This window comes from Microcaecilia unicolor, chromosome 4 (assembly GCF_901765095.1).
Source record: "Microcaecilia unicolor chromosome 4, aMicUni1.1, whole genome shotgun sequence".
Lineage (NCBI taxonomy): Eukaryota > Metazoa > Chordata > Amphibia > Gymnophiona > Siphonopidae > Microcaecilia > Microcaecilia unicolor.
Window position 1 is genome coordinate 351,945,613 of NC_044034.1, and position 18,326 is coordinate 351,963,938.

General features: G+C 46.7%; 1 protein-coding gene across 1 annotated transcript in view; it reads left to right on the forward strand.

The window, feature by feature from the left end:
- Positions 1 to 18,326, forward strand: part of APOO (apolipoprotein O) — a 160,393-nt gene that overhangs the window by 134,331 nt on the left and 7,736 nt on the right. Inside the window, exon 8 of the mRNA XM_030202247.1 lies at positions 16,433 to 16,502. Coding sequence (XP_030058107.1) covers positions 16,433 to 16,498 — 66 coding nt within the window. The 3' untranslated portion in view covers positions 16,499 to 16,502. The remainder of the gene's footprint in view (positions 1 to 16,432; positions 16,503 to 18,326) is intronic.

The window sequence follows — 18,326 nt, forward strand, 5'->3', positions numbered from 1 at the left end:
TAAAGTTCTGTGGATATGATGCGATTTGATTTTTTTTTTCCAAATTGTGATTTTTTTTTTTTTTTTTTTTTAATATATTTTTATTCATACAATGACAGGCTGTATTCACAAAGTATACGTAGTAAAGCTCAATATACAATCTACGAGTTCCAATTTGTAGTTATAATCTGCAACCATGTCAGTCCAAAGTGTCCAACACAACCCGCATTGCATTTTATTTATTAATCCCCTTCAGCCATACACCCTTACACACCCACAAACAAATCAATCCGCGTCTCAACTTTCACACCGTCCCCCCCTCCCCCTCTCTCATCCCTACACACTCCTTCTCCCAAACCCCTTCCTGTCTTCAGACAAGCACATGTAAACACTCCTCCCACAGCATGGCATATTTCCGGGTCTCTGGTTTACTAGCCTTGGAGTAAAGTCGCCTTTCATATGTGCCAACTTCCCTCATTTTAGCTTTCCATACCACTCCTAATGCACCCTCTTCAGCAACCCAAAACTGTAAGATCGTTTTCTTGACCAACAGAAGGACAACATACACCAGCCTTCTATATGGTTGTGTTAGACCCTGTTGAATTAGAAGGGATTGTTCTCCCAGCAGCAAAGTTGCGTAATCCCATTCCAGGGTCTTCTGCACAACACTATTAAGCACCTGTATGGCCTCGTTCCACAGCGCCAGAGCCGGGCATTCTAAAAAGGAGTGCAGCAGCGTCCCCCCCGCCCCACGGCATTTGATACAGCAATCATCCACCCAAACCAAATTGTGATTCTAATGTCTTATGGTGTGTTGTAGGCTTCTTCTTCTTCCATTTGACGTGTTTTGCTAGAGTACCCAGCATGTATGTATAAGATAGGAGTTCTTATCTCTCTACCTTTTCTGTCTGGAGATATTTCCATATTTGTCTGTTTTGTTGTACAAAGGAATCTGGCAGCAGCCACTCATACAGAGACGGCCTATACCCCGGAATAGACAGCCACTAAATTTGATTTATCCTTTTTGTACAGGCTAGGCATGGAGTTGTTTTGCATACAGATATAGTGTATTTGGCCTCGCTGTGCACATACAGCATTAGCTAGTTCCAGGGTAGAAATATTTATTTTGGCTCTGCTGTTAATCTCTTGCTTCATCGAGCTCCCCCTGTTTGTTCATATCCTGGGATATAGTGAACTCAGCAGTTTCGTCAGCTGTTGACTGGCAGACATTCAAGAAGTAGGTCAACATTTTGCTTCCCTAAAGGAAATCTTCCGCTAGATTGGTTTGGTTACTTGATCCTTCGGTGAAAGACAAAACAGCACAACTTTTCAAAAAGAAAGAACAGTCCTGAAGAAACTTGTAGCTTTTTATTGGAAACCTAGATATTGATAGCAGTTGAAAACCACCAGGTGCATCCTCTCTACGCATTGTCCTTTCCTCCTCCGTTACCACAGTACAGACGTTACAGGCTCTGTCTTTACATTTTCTTTTCCAGCTTAATCGATCTGCAATGCTTGTCCTATCTTTTCTTCAGTTGTGATTTCCTTTCCTTTTCTTTAACCTTTTACCACTGACAAATACTGAATTATTTTATAGGCCTTTAAATGTCAATTCTAGAAAAGGATAAACTGGAGGGGGGGGGGGGGCATGGGGTTAAAAAGCTGTGTATCATGACCACTGAAACTAGCCAGAGTTTTATAGTTTTTCCTGCTACTAATAAATCTCCAGTCTGATTAGAAGTTTGTTTGTTTTTTCTCCCTTAAGTCTTACATTAGAATCTAAAGATACAGACAACAGGGTTCAGTGGCAGGAAATTTAATGACTTAATTGAAGGCAAGGTTAAAATAGTAGGATCTCGGCTTAGTTTTAAAATTTTGTCTCCACTGGAGAGCCTTGGATATCAGAAGGGAGTTTGTTCCAAAGATGTCCCTTTAATTTTTTTTTTTTTTGGTTACATTTGTACTACTACTACTATTTAGCATTTCTATAGCGCTACAAGGCGTACGCAGCGCTGCCCCGCACTTTCCCACTCAAGGCAGGCTCAATGCGGCTTACACGGGGCAATGGAGGGTTAAGTGACTTGCCCAGAGTCACAAGGAGCTGCCTGTGCCTGAAGTAGGAATCGAACTCAGTTCCTCAGTTCCCCAGGACCAAAGTCCAGCACCCTAACCACTAGGCCATCCTCCATTGTTGCTACTATTTGAGATTCTACATGGAATGTTGCTATTCCACTAGCAACATTCCATGTAGAAGTCGGTCCTTGTAGATCACCAATGTGGCCACGCAGGCTTCTGCTTCTGTGAGTCTGACGTCCTGCACGTACGTGCAGGACGTCAGACTCACAGAAACAGAAGCCTGCACAGCCTTCTACATGGAATGTTGCTAGTGGAATAGCAACATTCCATGTAGAATCTCCAATAGTAGCAACATTCCATGTAGAATCTCCAATAGTATCTATTTTATTTTTGTTACATTTGTACCCTGCGCTTTCCCACTCATGGCAGGCTCAATGCGGCTTACATGGGGCAATGGAGGGTTAAGTGGCTTGCCCAGAATCACAAGGAGCTGCCTGTGCCTGAAGTGGGAATCGAACTCAGTTACTCAGGACCAAAGTCCACCACCCTAACCACCAGGCCACTCCTCCACTGTTGCTACTATTTGAGATTCTACATGGAATGTTGCTATTCCACTAGCAACATTCCATGTAGAAGTCGGCCCTTGCAGATCACCAATGTGGCCGCGCAGGCTTCTGCTTCTGTGAGTCTGACGTCCTGAAGAAGCTTCTACATGGAGAATGTTGCTAGTGGAATAGCAACATTCCATGTAGAATGTCCAATAGTAGCAACATTCCATGTAGAATCACCAATAGTATCTATTTTATTTTTGTTACATTTGTACCCTGCGCTTTCCCACTCATGGCAGGCTCAATGCGGCTTACATGGGGCAATGGAGGGTTAAGTGACTTGCCCAGAATCACAAGGAGCTGCCTGTGCCTGAAGTAGGAATCAAACTCAGTTCCTCAGGACCAAAGTTCACCACCCTAACCATGTGGCCGCGCAGGCTTCTGCTTCTGTGAGTCTGACGTCCTGCACGTACGTGCAGGACGTCAGACTCACAGAAACAGAAGCCTGCGCAGCCTTCTACATGGAATGTTGCTAGTGGAATAGCAACATTCCATGTAGAATCTCCAATAGTAGCAACATTCCATGTAGAATCTCCAATAGTATCTATTTTATTTTTGTTACATTTGTACCCTGTGCTTTCCCACTCATGGCAGGCTCAATGCGGCTTACATGGGGCAATGGAGGGTTAAGTGACTTGCCCAGAGTCACAAGAAGCTGCCTGTGCCTGAAGTGGGAATCGAACTCAGTTCCTCAGTTCCCCAGGACCAAAGTCCACCTCCCTAACCACTAGGCCACTCCTCCACTCCCTGGAGTGAAGATGTGTAACCTTTTCTTCTTTTACTTACCTTCCCTTTTTTTTTTTATTTATGAACCACTTAGCTATTATTGATTTGTGGTATATTAAATAAAGTTGAACCTTGAAACTAGGGCTAATGTCTCAAACCAAGAAGACACTTGTTTAATACTATGGACATGTTCAGATGAGCTGTGAGCATTGATTGTCTCTCATTTGAGTCCTTGCCATGAACCACTAGTAACTGTTTTGCAAGTTTTGGAGACCTGCACATGGCATACAAAAAAGGAGAATTGCTCATGTTCTTTTTAATTTTCTCTGTACCTTTCTTCCCTCCCCTACTTCCCATTTTGGCTTGGGAAGAAGTGATTTTGATTGATGAGATCAAAGGGAGCAGGCCTCGTATCCTGCAAATGTATCTTCCTTTTTCCATTGTTTTTCAAAGGAAAACTTCTGATCCTGAAAATCTTTCATGAGGTCTGGTTTAATGAAGACAGCCAACTTCAGATGGGTATACCAGGAAAGCTCTGGATGTGCAAAGCCAAGGTTCAAATCCTGCTGGTGCTCCTTGTGACTTTAGGCAAGTCATTTCACTGTTGCCAATAGGGAAATGGGCCTGAATTTAACTTGACTTGAGCTGAAGTGCGAGCCAAACCCAAATAAAGAAATTACCATACCCGCAGCAGCTGTCTTCAAGGTTTCCAGTTTTTGAAGGGAGAAGGAGAGAAAAGACCACATTAACCCCCCCCCCCCCAACACACACACACACACACACCTCTCCTCTACTCTACAGCTGCTCTTCTAATCCTTGAAGGCCTTTTTCTCAACATAGCATGAGCCTGATCCAAGGCCTGATTTCAGTGTTAGCAGTGCCTTGTAAAAGCACACCGGTCAAGGAGTGAATCAGCTTGCTGGCTGTTTCCTGACCATATTGCTTGGCTTCCAAATGGTAGATGGACCCTGGGAGCAGTTCATGCCCTGATTTGCTCCATCTCTTTTCAGTGCATCTCTGCCACCACTAGTCTGATCAAGCTTCCAGTTAGCCCAGCGCTCACCAATTTTTCTATGGTTATGACCCCAATGCATGTGGCCACAGGAAGCGCAAGGCCCCAGTGTAGTACAGGACAATGACATCTATGGGGCGCCTACCAAGGTCACATCCCCAAACATGGGTTTTATGACCCCATTTGGGGTCGCGACTCACAGTTTGGGAACTAGCCAGTGTCTCAATGAGGAAAAGTTCACGGGGAGGGAGAGATGAATCTGCTGGTCTAGAGATGGATCGTTAGCAGAGAATCAACATTTATATCAGCCATTTTTAGGTTCTTTCAGTCTTAGTGAAAACCAGCCAGGTCAGCTAGAGGCTGGCCAGTTGACAACCCTATGACTTCCCTGGGTTATGCCAAGAACCAGCATCCCCAGAGATTGGGGCATATGAACCCTGATCCCTTGCAGCACGGCACACAGGACTGTAGCCTGAACCTTGAGGGTAGCCTTGTGTGGTATAGTTTTAAGGGAATATTATCAGGGCCAGCACAAGAGTACCAGTCACCCCAAGCAAATCAGCCTTGTGCCCTACCCTGATTTACTTGCCATTCTTCTGTTCCTTGAAGCCAGAAATGTAAACATGTTCAAAAGTGGCCGCTGGGTGAACACTGACTGACACTTTAGCTTCTCCAACTCAAATCTTAACAAATATGCACACAGTTTTAAAAAAATTGTCAAAGATAATGCTTAAAAACTCAAAAAAGAGGTGGAGAAAAAAAGACCTCACTGCTCAGTAGTCGGAGTTCTTTTAATCATAGGTCATAAAACTCCAACCCTAAGTTGGGAAAAAAACTCAATAGTGTTCCAAGAATGATGACTTTGTTCAAAATTGTATTTTCATGTCCAGCTTAAAATCCCCTGATGCAGCTGTCAGGATTCCCTGTCAGGAATTTTAATGTTTGTTCTGGAATTGAGACTGGTGCTTTTGATTGTACCTCCTTGTGGCCTCTAGTTCTAGAATGTCCACTCATTTGAAAAAGCTTGCTTGTTCTGTAATTCCTTTCAAGCATTTAAAATTCTGTGTTATATCCCCTATGTCTCTCCTCTCCACTAGAGAATGCATATTTGGGATCTCCAGACTTGTACGTCTTCTGAAGCCTCTTACCATTTTAAGCACTTTTTCCTCTGTACCAGCTGCTTCCAAAACTGAACACAGTACTCCAAGTGAGGGCCTCCCAGTGTCCTGTACAGGAACATTATCACCACCACCTCCTCCTTCCTGTGGGTTATGGTCCTCTCTATACAGCCAAGAATTCCTTCTGGCTTTGGCTACCACCTTGTCTCATTGGTTTGCCACTTTGAGATCCTCAGACACCAGCACCCCAAGGCCTCTCAATTCAATTTGGATCTTGTATACCGCTAATGTCCCTTATTCAGGGTTCAGTGGGGTTTACATTATAGTTGGGTCTAGGTTGGGTATAATGTTATAGGTAGGACATTGGTTGTTTACAATCTTGCTGGTTGAATTTCATGTTAAGTGATGTTTAGAAGACGTGGTAGAAGTTTGGTATTTGTTGTAGTCTTTCTGGGACATGGTACGATGGTTTTTGGAAAGAGGTAGGTGTTTAACCTCTTCCGGAAACTAAGGTAGTTGGTCTCTGTTCTTGTCTCCAGGGGAAGTGAGTTCCACAGAGAGATTCATAATACTGGGAAGAGTGAGTTGAAGATCTTTCAAAATCGGATTCCCTTGTAGAACAGTGGAGCTAATAGTAGTTCAGTCTGTTGGAGTGAACAATGCCGACAGATGAGATGTGAATCATCAGTTTGGAGGTGGCACCTTGTAGCATTTGAAAAATTAGACAGGCGGCTTTGAACCTAATTCTTTCAGCTATGGGTAACCAATGTAGTTTAGTGAGATACTAGTAAAAAAGGCCCGTTTCTTAACGTAATGAAACGGGCGCTAGCAATGTAATGAGTTCCTGCCATTAATGTTTCCACGGTTGTATTCTGAATAGAATTGTTGTTTACATGTGTAAGATTTCTTTATATACAATATTTTTTGTGTAAACTGTGTTACAATGTGGTAAAAGTTTTCCTTGTTCAGGCCCTTCAATCAGTTTAACAATCACATCAGAAGAGCTCCTTACTCATGAGAATGCAACATACAGTTGCCCATGTGAGAGACTGAGAGTGACAGTGTGTTTTACAGACAGTGTAAGAGAGAGATACACAGAGTGATTGAGTGTGTGTGTGTGTGTGTGTGTGTGTGTGTGTGTGTGTGATGTCTCTGTGTGTGTGTGAGTGACAAAGTGATTAAATGTTTGTCTTCCCTTCCGTTCTGTGCACTTGCCTCCACTGATGTTCGTACCTCCCTGTATATGATTGTTTGTTAGAGATTCAATCCACTCCACTTCCCTCCTCCAAGTTCCGTTCTGTCTGATTGGTTCTTCGTTGACAGTGAGAGCCAATGAAACGCTGAACTACAGACTTACGAACCCTACACTGCCACAGTGTCACAGAGTGTTATGATTGGGGTCTGAACCCCTCTCAAACTTACCTCTTTCCTGGGGGTCAGCTTCTTAGCTGGCTTCTGTTTCTTTTGTCTGTCCTTTCTGAGCTGGCTCTGTCTCTCTGTGCTGGCAGCTTCCAGCAGCATGGCTCTAATTGTTTCATTATACTGCACCTGTGTGGGTAGTCTGAGTTGCTCTAACTCTCTTTGGGTGTACTGGCTTCAAGTGTTTCACGGTTTTGCATTGGTGTGGGTTGGGCCTCTCTGGGTCAGTGTGCTTTTGCCTAGGTCTAGGGAGTGTGACATCATCAGGGAGGGCCTTGATAAGGAAGTGGTGTTGTTTCCTTCAGAGCCTTTGCAACAGTGGTGTTTGCTTTAGGTAGGGTGGTGCAGTGTGCACTTCTGACCTTGTGTCTAGTTTCCCTGCTTGCTTTTGCTAAGGTCCAGGTTAGTGTTAGTGCAGTGTGCACTGGTGACTGTGTGTTTAGCTTTCCTGCTTTTCCCTTATGGTTCCCCTGCTTTTCCCTCTTGGTTTTGGAAGCATTGCTGTGTGTAGGGCTTTGGAAGCTCTGTTGCTGATAGAAGTACTTCAGGGTTTGGTGTTGTTAGGAACACTGCAGAGTTTGCTGTTAGAAGTACTTCTGGTGTTTGTGCTATTGGGAGCATTGCAGTCTTTGCTGTTGGTGTTTGGTGATTTAGAAGCACTTTTGGCTTATGTGTTAGCTTCCCTGTTTTTTCCTTGTGGCTCCCCTGTCTTCCCTTTTAGTGCTAGGAGCTCTTCTGGTTGCTTGCCAGAGTAGTGCTTTGGAAGCACCTTGTTAGTTGTATCTAGCTTGCTAGAGCAGTGCTTAGGTAGCTGGTTAGTTCTGTGTTTAGCTTATTAGTGTAAAGCTCTGCTTGTAGCTTGGTGCTTAGTAGCACCTGTGTTAGCTTTGTGTTTAGTTCCCTGCTCTGTTAGTTTAGGGCTTAGGAAGTCCCTTTCTTGAGCAGGGATTAGGAGCTCCTGGTTAGTATAGGGCTTAGGAAGTCCTTTTGTCAGTTTACTGTTAGGAACACTCCTGCTGGTTTAGGGCTTGGGAGCAAGTAGATCAGTTTAGGTTTAGGAGCACTTCTGTTTCCAGTCCTGGTCCCTATGTCATCCGGTATCCAGTAAGTCCTGTCGGCTACTCGAACCCAGGAGCTCAACTTCTGGGGGGCTTAGTAGCTAAGTGCAGGTGAAGCTGTGTGGACCAGTCCAGTGTGCTCCAGTCCCGTGTTCCAGTCCTGTGTCCTCCAGTCCGGGGGACCAGTCCAGTGTGCTCCAGTCCCGTGTTCCAGTCCTGTGTCCTCCAGTCCGGGGAACCAGTCCAGTGTGCTCCAGTCCAGTGTGTTCCGATCCTGTGGGTGTTCCAGTCTGGTGTGCTCCAGTCCAGTGTGTTCCGGTCCGGTGTGTGTTCCAGTCCGGGGGATTCCAGTCCATGTGTTCTGGTTCGCTGGGCAGTGCCTGCAGTCCCTGCCGGAGTGCTTACCCAGTGTTGGTTGGTGGGTTTTGCCTGCTGCTGTCGCTCCTCGTCAGCAGCCCAAGGGCTCACGTTTGCTCCAGAGCCCAGCCCCGCGGGCTCTGAACCTGAGAACCTGACACAGAGTCAGCTTCAGAATGTTGGAGGTGCTTTTTATTATATAGGATGGTGAAGCGCTTGTGTATCTGTTCATTCTGAAGATTAGTCTTGCCGCTGTGTTTTGTATGATCTGCAGTTTTTTCTGGTATTGTATCTTAATTCCAAGAAATAGGACATTACAGTAATCCAGATGTGGTAGGATTATTATTTGGATTAGTAGCACATAGGCTTTGTGGTCAAAGAATGATCTGGTTAAACATAGTTGTAGCTTCTCCTGTCCTATGGTATATAGCTTCCTTGCGGTGTTGCACCCCAAATGCATCACTCTGCACCTCTTTGCATTCAAAGTTAACTGCCAAGTAGTTGACCAGTCTTTAGTTACATTCCCTGGCTTGAGTCTCTGGTTTTTCACCTGTCTTCCACGAAGTGGGTTTGTCTTTTATTTACATGTTTTTGTTGTTTCTGCCATCATGTTGCAGAAATAATGTTGAACTGTAAAGATTAACTAAACATTTTAAAAATAGCCAGACTGTGTGAAGTCGTTTTTATTATTATTATTACTACATATGTTTTGCGATCCCTTGTTTGAATCTAAGCTTCCACTAACTGCTGTCAGAATCTAGCTAAACACATATTCAAAACAATATCAGACTCCTGAGAATTAGTCCTTAATGCAGTATTCGCCACCTGTGCTCGATCCTCCCTGGGCCCCCAGTCAGAAGCCAACAAAATTCCCAGTACTCGGCGTTTTAGCTTTTTTTTTTTTTTTTAATCAAAACCTCAGGTACTAACACACAGGAGTGTAAACAGCATCACATATCATCTAAGCCCTCAAACCCCAGCTCCTTATGCCTCACCCCAACCACTGATCTTAGCTCTTTAGCAGAGGCATGCAGTTAATCCGACATGTGGTGTGGATGTCACCTATGGATCTTGGCATATGGTGGAAACCTAGAGAGTGGATGCAGCTAGAGAACATGGATATTACAAAACAGCCCCCTTTCTCTTAAACATTCTGGCTCAGGAAATCTTTTCACAGAGAAGGGTGATAAACGCATGGAGCGGCTTCTCCAAGTGAGTGAAGGCTGTTAAAACAGGATCCTCATTTGCTAAAAATGGATGTTGGATCGGAGTGGAGGAGTAGCCTAGCGGTTAGTGCAGCGGACTTCGATCATGGGGAACTGAGATCGATTCCTGCCGCAGCTCCTTGTGACTCTGGGTAAAGTCACTTAACCCTCCGTTGCCCCAGATAGGTCGCTTTGGATGTGGTTGCAAAAACTGTAGAAAAAGCCAGTACTTATGAAATGTTAGTCCTAGTGGTAACAGTTATACATACAGCCAGGTTGGCCTGAAAGGCTGCAGTGGTTAGAGAATGACATGAGGACGGGGAACCACAATAACCGCGGGGACGGGGTGGGGACAGGGACAGATCTCACGGGGATGAGGCAGGGAGGGGGACAGAGCCCACGGGGACATTTTCTACTTTGAAGCCTGTTAATGAACTGGACTGTTATTTATGTTTAAGTGACGCCTACAAAGATATTTTGATTTTTTTTTTGGGGAAAAACAAGCAAACATACTGGCCACAACTAGCAAAATTTGCATGGGGGATCCTGTACATCCTGCTACCAGCACCTCTTCTGAAAAGACATCTTCTATTGCAGGAAGGACTGTGGAAGACAGGAGAGCTAGATTGAATCCTGAGATTGTTGATTTCTTATTTATCCACAGATTTAAAAAACATAACAGTGCTTTATAGGGCATATTTTTCCCCTCTAGGGCATATAGAATAGGTTGTATTTTATACCCCTGGACATTTTAACAGTGTGAATTAGGATTCCTTGGTGTAGTAGAAATCACCTATTGTTGGGGTTGGAAGGGTAGAGAGGATGGTGGTGGGAAGGAGGGTTATTATAGCTGCTCATTGTTATTATTGTTCTCTGTTTGTAATTTATACACAACAGTTGCACAGCATATTGTTTCTTTTTATATTTTAATAAAAAGATTTAAATATAAAATCATAAGTGTTCGAGGCTTCTGCAGATGAGGACAGAGCCCAAGGGGATGGGGACAGAACCTGCGGGGATGGAGACAGGGCCTGCGGGGACGGAGACAGAACCTATGGGGACGGGGTAGGGACGGAGACAGAACCCACGGGGACGGAGACAAACTTTGGCCCTGTGTCATTCTATCAGTGGTAGAATAAACTCGCAACTGGGTTATATGTAACTGGCTGCAAATTCGGTAGTAATGAGAGGTCTTTGTGCTCGCATAGCCGGGTGTGTCTGGCAGACTGTACAGGTGGCCTGGAAGGCTTGATGTTCAGGCAGCGACTGCAGTGCTGTTGCTGGCTATCAGGGCTGGCTTGACCATTGGACCAGATAAGAACTGCCTCAGGGCATCAAATTCCCCAGCTTTTGATGTCACCGCTAATACCTTCCCTGGTCCAGTGGTTAAGCCTTCTCTTCCCACCCCCATGGTCTGATTAGTCTCATTCCCCCCCCCTGCTGCCCTCCCCCCCATGTGTCTAGCATCACTCCCTCTCCTGTCTTCCCCCCACCCCATCTATCCCTCCCCTGATCCAGCATTTCTCCTTTTTCCCCAGTTCAGTGAACTTTATGTGGGTTGAAAGCAGCAGCATGAAAACAGGCTACTTTCAGCCAGCCCCCCCCCCCCCCCTCCCCTTCTCTCTGCTGCTTCTTGCCTCCTCTGATGCAATTTCCTGTAGGCAGGAGGAGGTAGCAGAGGAAAGATCCAGGGGGCTGGTCGAAGGCAGCCTGTTTTCATTTTGCTCCTGCTGTCAACCCACCTAAAGTTTACAGGATTGCAGGGAGGGGGTGTGTGGAAGGGAGACAGACAAGTCTTAGGGAGAGAGGGGGATAGATGCCAGACCCATGGGGGAAGGGAGAGAAAGAGATACCGAACCATGAAAAGCCAGTGATGGAGAAAGGGGGCACTCCAATTGGAGGGAGGGGTTGCCAAAGCAAGTTGGCTCAGGGTGTCACAATCCCTTGAGCTGGCCGAGCTAGCTATTTCTAATGTACTGGAGCAATATGCTTAGACAGAGATGCGGGGGATGCAGGAAGAGGGAACCAAATGGAGATCTTGTGTGTTCTACTTCCCAGGATACTGGCGTTCAAAAGGGGAAGACACACAAAAAAAAAAACCCCAAAAGCTTGTGTTGAATAGGGAAAAATCTTGCAGCTGGGATGTATTCTTAACAGTGTGACCAGAGTATGGATGATTTTTCTTGCCATTTACTATGTTACTATGACACATTTGCTGATTAGCAGGGTAAGAATACTGTCTTTACCTGAAGTCGCTTCACTGGCTCCCGATCCGCTACCGTATACAGTTCAAGCTTCTCCTATTGACCTTCAAGTGCACTCAATCTGCAGCCCCCCATTACCTCTCTACCCTCCTCTCCCCGTATGTTCCCACCCGTAACCTCCGCTCTCAGGACAAATCACTCCTATCTGTACCCTTCTCTACCACTGCTAACTCCAGACTCCGCCCCTTCTGCCTCGCATCACCTTATGCCTGGAACAGACTTCCAGAGCCCATACGCCATGCGCCCTCCCTGACCATTTTCAAGTCCTTACTCAAAGCCCATCTCTTCTCCCTTGCTTTTGGCGCCTAACCACCTTCCCCATTCATGATACACTGACTACACTGACTACATAGTTTGTTACCTTTAGATTGTAAGCTCTCCTGAGCAGGGACTGTCCTTCCCCATGTTAAACTTGTACAGCGCTGCGTAACCCTAGCAGCGTTATAGAAATGCTAAGTAGTAGTAGTAGTAATGTAACTCACTTTGAGCTACTGCTGAAAAAGATGTGAGCAAAATCCAAATAAATAAATAGACAAACCTCTGTGGCCCTTTCAGTATTCAACCTGGGCAGAAGTTGCACTGTGCTCATCAAAGTCTGGACTTTCCATACAGTCACAGCTTGGGGGGGGGGGGTAGGGAGAGGATCCTCCAATCATTTAATCATGATGTGTCTTTTTAATGAATAAAAATCTTTAGACAAAAAAAATGTAGTGTACTTTCCCCTAAGTCAACAGTAGAAAAATCATCCAAAGTAATGGAGCAAACCTTAAGAACATAAGAATAGCCATACTGGGTCAGACCAATGGTCCATCTAGCCCAGTATCCTACTTCCAACAGTGGCCAATCCAGGTCACAAGTACCTGGCAGAAACCCATTTAGTGGCAACATTTCATGCTACCAGTCCCAGCCTGTATATTTTCTTGGTAATGTCCAAGCTGCTTTTTGGTCGCTACCCGCATTGAACCTGTTCAAGGTAGTTATGGGATTTAAGAGCCAGAATAGGATAAGAAAATTTAGCTTTCTATTACCTCATTTGATTCCAGGAGTAGCCTAATGGTTAGTGCAGGGAGATCAAATTCAGCAAGAAAAAACTGGAGCAGCTATTAAGCCCTTTAAGTCAGCCTCTTTCCTTCCACCTTTGCCCCTGAAAGGATCAGCAGAGATTTGCTTACATTTGGACTGCACCACTCCAGATCGAGCCTGAGAGGCATCAAGTCAAGAGACACACAACTAACCTTCATGCCACATTGTGGTAGTGCTGCTTTTTTTAATATATACATTTTAAGTATACATATATACCTGACACCAAAATCTCTTTAGGGAAATACAAACGCCCCCTCAAATCACAAGTCAGGAACCTTGGAATACAGCTCGATTCAACAATTACTCTGATCCTCCAAATCCAAGCAACCTTCAAGAGCAGCTTCTATCATTTGTGACAACTACGCTGCCTCTCTCCGTGCACTGAGAAGGCAAATCTTGTCTCAGTTGTGCATGCCATGATAACATCAAGACTGGATTACTCTAATCCACTCTACACTGGTCTTACAAAGGGTCTGCACCAGCTCCAATTGATTCAAAATGCCGCAGCAAGACTAATAGACGGTTGTAAATGACGTGACCATATCACACCATTTTTGCAGAAACTTCACTGGCTACCAGTACAATACAAGGTCAAACGTACACCTCTGTTTCATCTTCAAGGCCCTTAAAGGAAATGGCCCAGAGTACTTGAAGAACAGGATCTCCCTCTACACACCTCCAAGGTCACTAAGGTCCTCCCAAGGGAGTATACTTAAGTACACCCTCTCCAAAGGACATCACATGATGTGATATCCACAAGCGAGCCTTCTCCAGAGTAGCCCCCACATTCTGGAACGTTTTGCCTGAAAGGCTTCACTTAAGACTGTCTGTAGTTCAGGAAGCAGGTGAAAGCTTGGCTCTTCAAGCAGGACAGACGCACACACACCATACAATAGCAGGACACGTTTATCCATTTGTACCCTAACTAAGATCATGTTTAAGCTCCTTTCTGACCTCATTTGCAACTTTCTTTAAATTAGTCCCCTTATTTTCTAACTCCTCTTACCTATCTGTATGTTCCATCTTTGCTTATGCCCTTTGCTGTCTATTAAAATGTTTTATTACGTATTGTGTCATCATTGTAAGCAGTGTACTGTGCCACACTTTGTATTGTTATTTCATTATGCCGTACTTTGTATTCTTAACTTGAATACTTTTACTGCAGTCATTGTCTATTGCTTATGTTTGACTTATTCTTACTGTATACCGCCTCGAGTGGATTCCTTCAAAAAGGTGGTAAATAAATAAATAAATGTTCTTAAACGTTATAAATGTAACATTCGTCAAACCACTTATAATACAAAACCATCCACAATATAAAACTTAGACAACTTCCGTTGTCTTTTATTTCGGTTCATCAGTTCAAGTTCCAAGTTTATATGATATACCACCTATTAGAGAAAACTGTCATGTTAACAGTACCCTCCCCTGCTTAATAGAAATATTCCCTCTATAACAACCAGAACACTGTGGTTTCTTCAGCCCCCCCCCCCCCCCCAACACTCTGGCAGATAGTGAATCAGCACCAACTTGCCATTCCTTCCCTCCCTCCCTCCCTCCCTCTTTCTCTCTCTCTCTTCTGAAACAGTTTATTAAAACAGGAATATGGCAGTAGGGTTATATTTCTGATACATGATCTCTTTGTTCGACAAAAGAGCATGTTGGGGCCGATAACTCCTGCGGTCGGTGGGCCGTTTCTGGTGACTGGCATTGAATATCTGGTTTCTTTTCAGCTGGTTTAAAGTTAACTGACTTAAGTCGATATTCGAAGATAGCTGGTTATCTTTAAACTGGCTAAAGATGTACCAGCTATTTAAGCTGCCCAATATGGCTGCTTACAATAGCCAGATATCAATTGAATATTTGGGGATAGCTGGTTATATCGTGCGATATAGCTGGTTATCTCCTGGGCCAGTGGTTCCCAAATCTGGTCCTGGAGGCACCCCATCCAGTCAGGCTTTCAGGGTACCCACAATGAATATTCATGAGAGACATTTGCATGCATTACCTCCACTGCATTCAAATCTATCTCGTGAATATTCATCGTGGGTATTCTGAAAACCTGACTGGCTGGGGGGTCTCCAGGACCAGGTTTGGGAACCACTGGCCTAGGCACTAACCGGGAGTATTCAGCAGGGCATTTACCTGGCTAGGTGCTGTTCCTGTCTGGTTAAATGGTTTTAAATTTATTTATTTGTTATATTTATATCCCACATTTTCCCACCTATTTGCAGGCTCAAAGTGGCTTACAAAGTACCGTAAAGGCGTCTGCCATTTCGGTTGGTAACAAATACAAGATTGTGTTGTGGTCAGATGAGGTAGAAGTGAGTCAGACGTTAGGGGTCAACGGGAGAGGATAGTATGTTGTCCAGTATGATCTTTGATTATGTTATACTAGACTTTGAGCCCGTAAAAACGGGCTATTATAGGAAGGGGGGTTGAAAGGCCCGCCCCCACCGCCGAGTTTGCCGCTGCCCCCCCCTCCGAGTTTGCGCCCCCCCACCGAGCCGTCACCACCCACCTTCCACCCGGCCGGGCCCTCGCTCCGCTATTGAAACAGCGAGGGTCCGGGAACGCAGCACTGAGCTCTGCTGAGCTGCCGACGTCGGCCTTAGTTCTTCTTCTCTGCCTGTCCCGCCCTCGTGTGACGTAACGTCGTCGAGGGCGGGACAGAGGCAGAGAAGAAGAAGGAAGGGCGATGTCGGCAGCTCAGCAGAGCTCAGTGCTGCGTTCCCGGACCCTCGCTGTTTCAATAGTGGAGCGAGGGCCCGACCGGGTAGAAGGTGGGTAGGGGGAGCGTTAGACGGCGGTGTCCCTCCCTCAGCAATGCGCAGTACAGACCCTCTGTGTTCTGCCCCCCCCCGTCATCACCTATTGACGTGGGGGCGGGGCAGAGAAGGTCTCTACTGCGCATTTGCGAGTGAGTACGGTCACTCGCCGTATATATGTTTGATTGCTGGGTGTGGGGATTTATGTTGGATCGGTGGGGTAGGCTTTTTTGAAGAGGTGGGTTTTTAATGATTTCCTGAAGTTTAGGTGGTGGTATATTGTTTTCACTGCATATGGGAGTTCATTCCATAATTGTGCGCTTATGTAGGAGAAACTAGATGCATAAGTTGTTTTGTATTTTAGCCTTTTGTATGATCGGGTTGATCTGCATTTGTTTCTAGTTGGTAGATCTATGAGGTCTGTCATGTATCCTGGGACTACACCGTAGATGATTTTGTGGACCAGTGTGCAGATTTTGAAGATGATCTGTTCTTTGATTGGGAGCCAGTGTAGTTTTTCTCGAAGGGGTTTAGTGCTTTCAAATCGTGTTTTACCATATATCAGTCTGGCTGCTATGTTTTGGGCGGGAGGGAGGGGGGGGTGTTTAATTGAACATGGTGTTCTCAGGTGTGCTTCATAGCTCCTTCTGTGTCCCACCTTCTCTACCACCACCACCACCACCACCACCACCACCAGATCTGCAAACAATACTTCTTCCAATACCTGTCTGTTTAAACATACTATTGTTTCTTTTTAAGCCTGAAGTAACTCCAGGGGAAGGACTGCCTCAAGAAGAGAAACCTCCCAGCAGCAAGGCTCAGTAACCAGGTAGAGCCAGTGATCAGCCTGTATTTTTCCACTCTCGTTTACTTCAGCTTCTCCGAGGACAAGCAGGCTGCTTGTTCTCACTGATGGGTGACGTCCACGGCAGCCCCTCCAATCGGAATCTTCACTAGCAAAAGCCTTTGCTAGCCCTCGCGCGCCGATGCGCACCGCGCATGCGCGGCCGTCTTCCCGCCCGAAACCGGCTCGTGCCGGCCAGTCTTCTTTTCTCCGCGCTCGGTACGGTTGTGTTTTGCCGTTCGTGCCCCGAAAAGTCGACCTCGCGCATCGTTTTCGACTCGTTTCCGTGAGAAACTTTGAAAATTGTTTCGGAAAGACCTCTTTTGGTTTTTCCCTTCCTGTACTTCGAGTTTTTTTCGCCCCGGTAAGTTTTCTTTCGTCGTCGGGGTAGGCCTTAATTAGGCCCCGGTCGAAATTTCCTTCTCGCTATTTTTCTGGTGCCAAATTTCGCCATTTCGACTTTTGATCTCGCCGGCGTGATTTTTCCGCCCATGACATCGAAGCCTTCCAGCGGCTTCAAGAAGTGCACCCAGTGCGCCGGGTAATCTCGCTCACTGACAGGCACGCGTCGTGTCTTCAGTGTCTGGGGGCTGGGCACTGCCCTCAGGCCTGTAGTCTGTGTTCCCTTTTACAAAAGCGGACTCAGGTAGCGAGGTTAGCCCAGTGGAACATTTTGTTCTCGGGCTCTTCGTCGGCATCGGCACCGGGGGTATCGAGTGCATCGACGTCTTCAGCGTCCAGACCTTCATCCTCAGCTGCCAGTGCATCGAGTGCATCGAGGCATCGGCCCTCTGCATCGGCGCTGAGACATCGGACGACTGTATCGACGTCGGTGGTACCGGGACCTCGTCTGCTGATGTCGTAGGACGGTGGTGCTTCGTCTGGAGTGCAGGTGAGGGCTGTCCATTCCCCTGCTGGTGGCGGTGAGCCTTCGGGTGGGTCTCCCCCTACCCTGAGGGCTCCTGCGATACAGCCCCCCCGAGACCGACCTTCTTCAGTCTCAGCCCCGAGGAAGCAACGGCTGGATTCTACATCCTCCTCGTCGGTGCCGGGAAGCTCCGGTGACATGCTTCGTTCCAAGAAGTCGAAGAAGCATCGTCATCGGTCCCCTTCCCGTGTCGGCACCGAGAGCTCTGGGTCGCCGAGGGAGTCGGCACCCAGCAGGCATCGGCACCGAGAGGACCGCTCACCAGGAGGTGTCGATGCGCTCCACTCTGGACAGCCCGGAACAGCCTCCACGCCCGGAACAGGTTCTGATGTCGACGCCTGCATCGACCTCCATGCCTTTCTCTGCAGCCGCTCTGAACGAGAGCCTCCGGGCCGTTCTCCCAGAGATTCTGGGAGAGCTGTTGCGCCCTAACCCTCCGGTACCGGCGGTGCTTGCGCCACCGGTACCGTCGAGCGTGGCGCCGGCTGGCCCATCGCCCGAGGTGAGGTCTCCGGCGTCGGTGCCGCATGCGGTACCGGCTGCCGCCGCCTCCCAGGAAGGCTCCCCGACTACGTCGGCGGAGGGAGCTTCGCCGATGCGGGCAAGGGAGTCTACCTCTCGACGCCCCCATCGTGGACGTGGCTCCACAGAGTCGAGTTGGGCGAGGTTGCAGACACAGGTCCGTGAACTTGTGTCTGACACCGAGGGTGAGGCCTCGTGGGAAGAGGAAGAAGACCCCAGATATTTCTCTGACGAGGAGTCTGAAGGTCTTCCTTCCGATCCCACTCCCTCTCCTGAGAGACAGCTTTCTCCTCCCGCGAGTCTGTCTTTTGCTTCCTTTGTCCGGGAGATGTCTACGGCCATCCCCTTCCCGGTGGTTG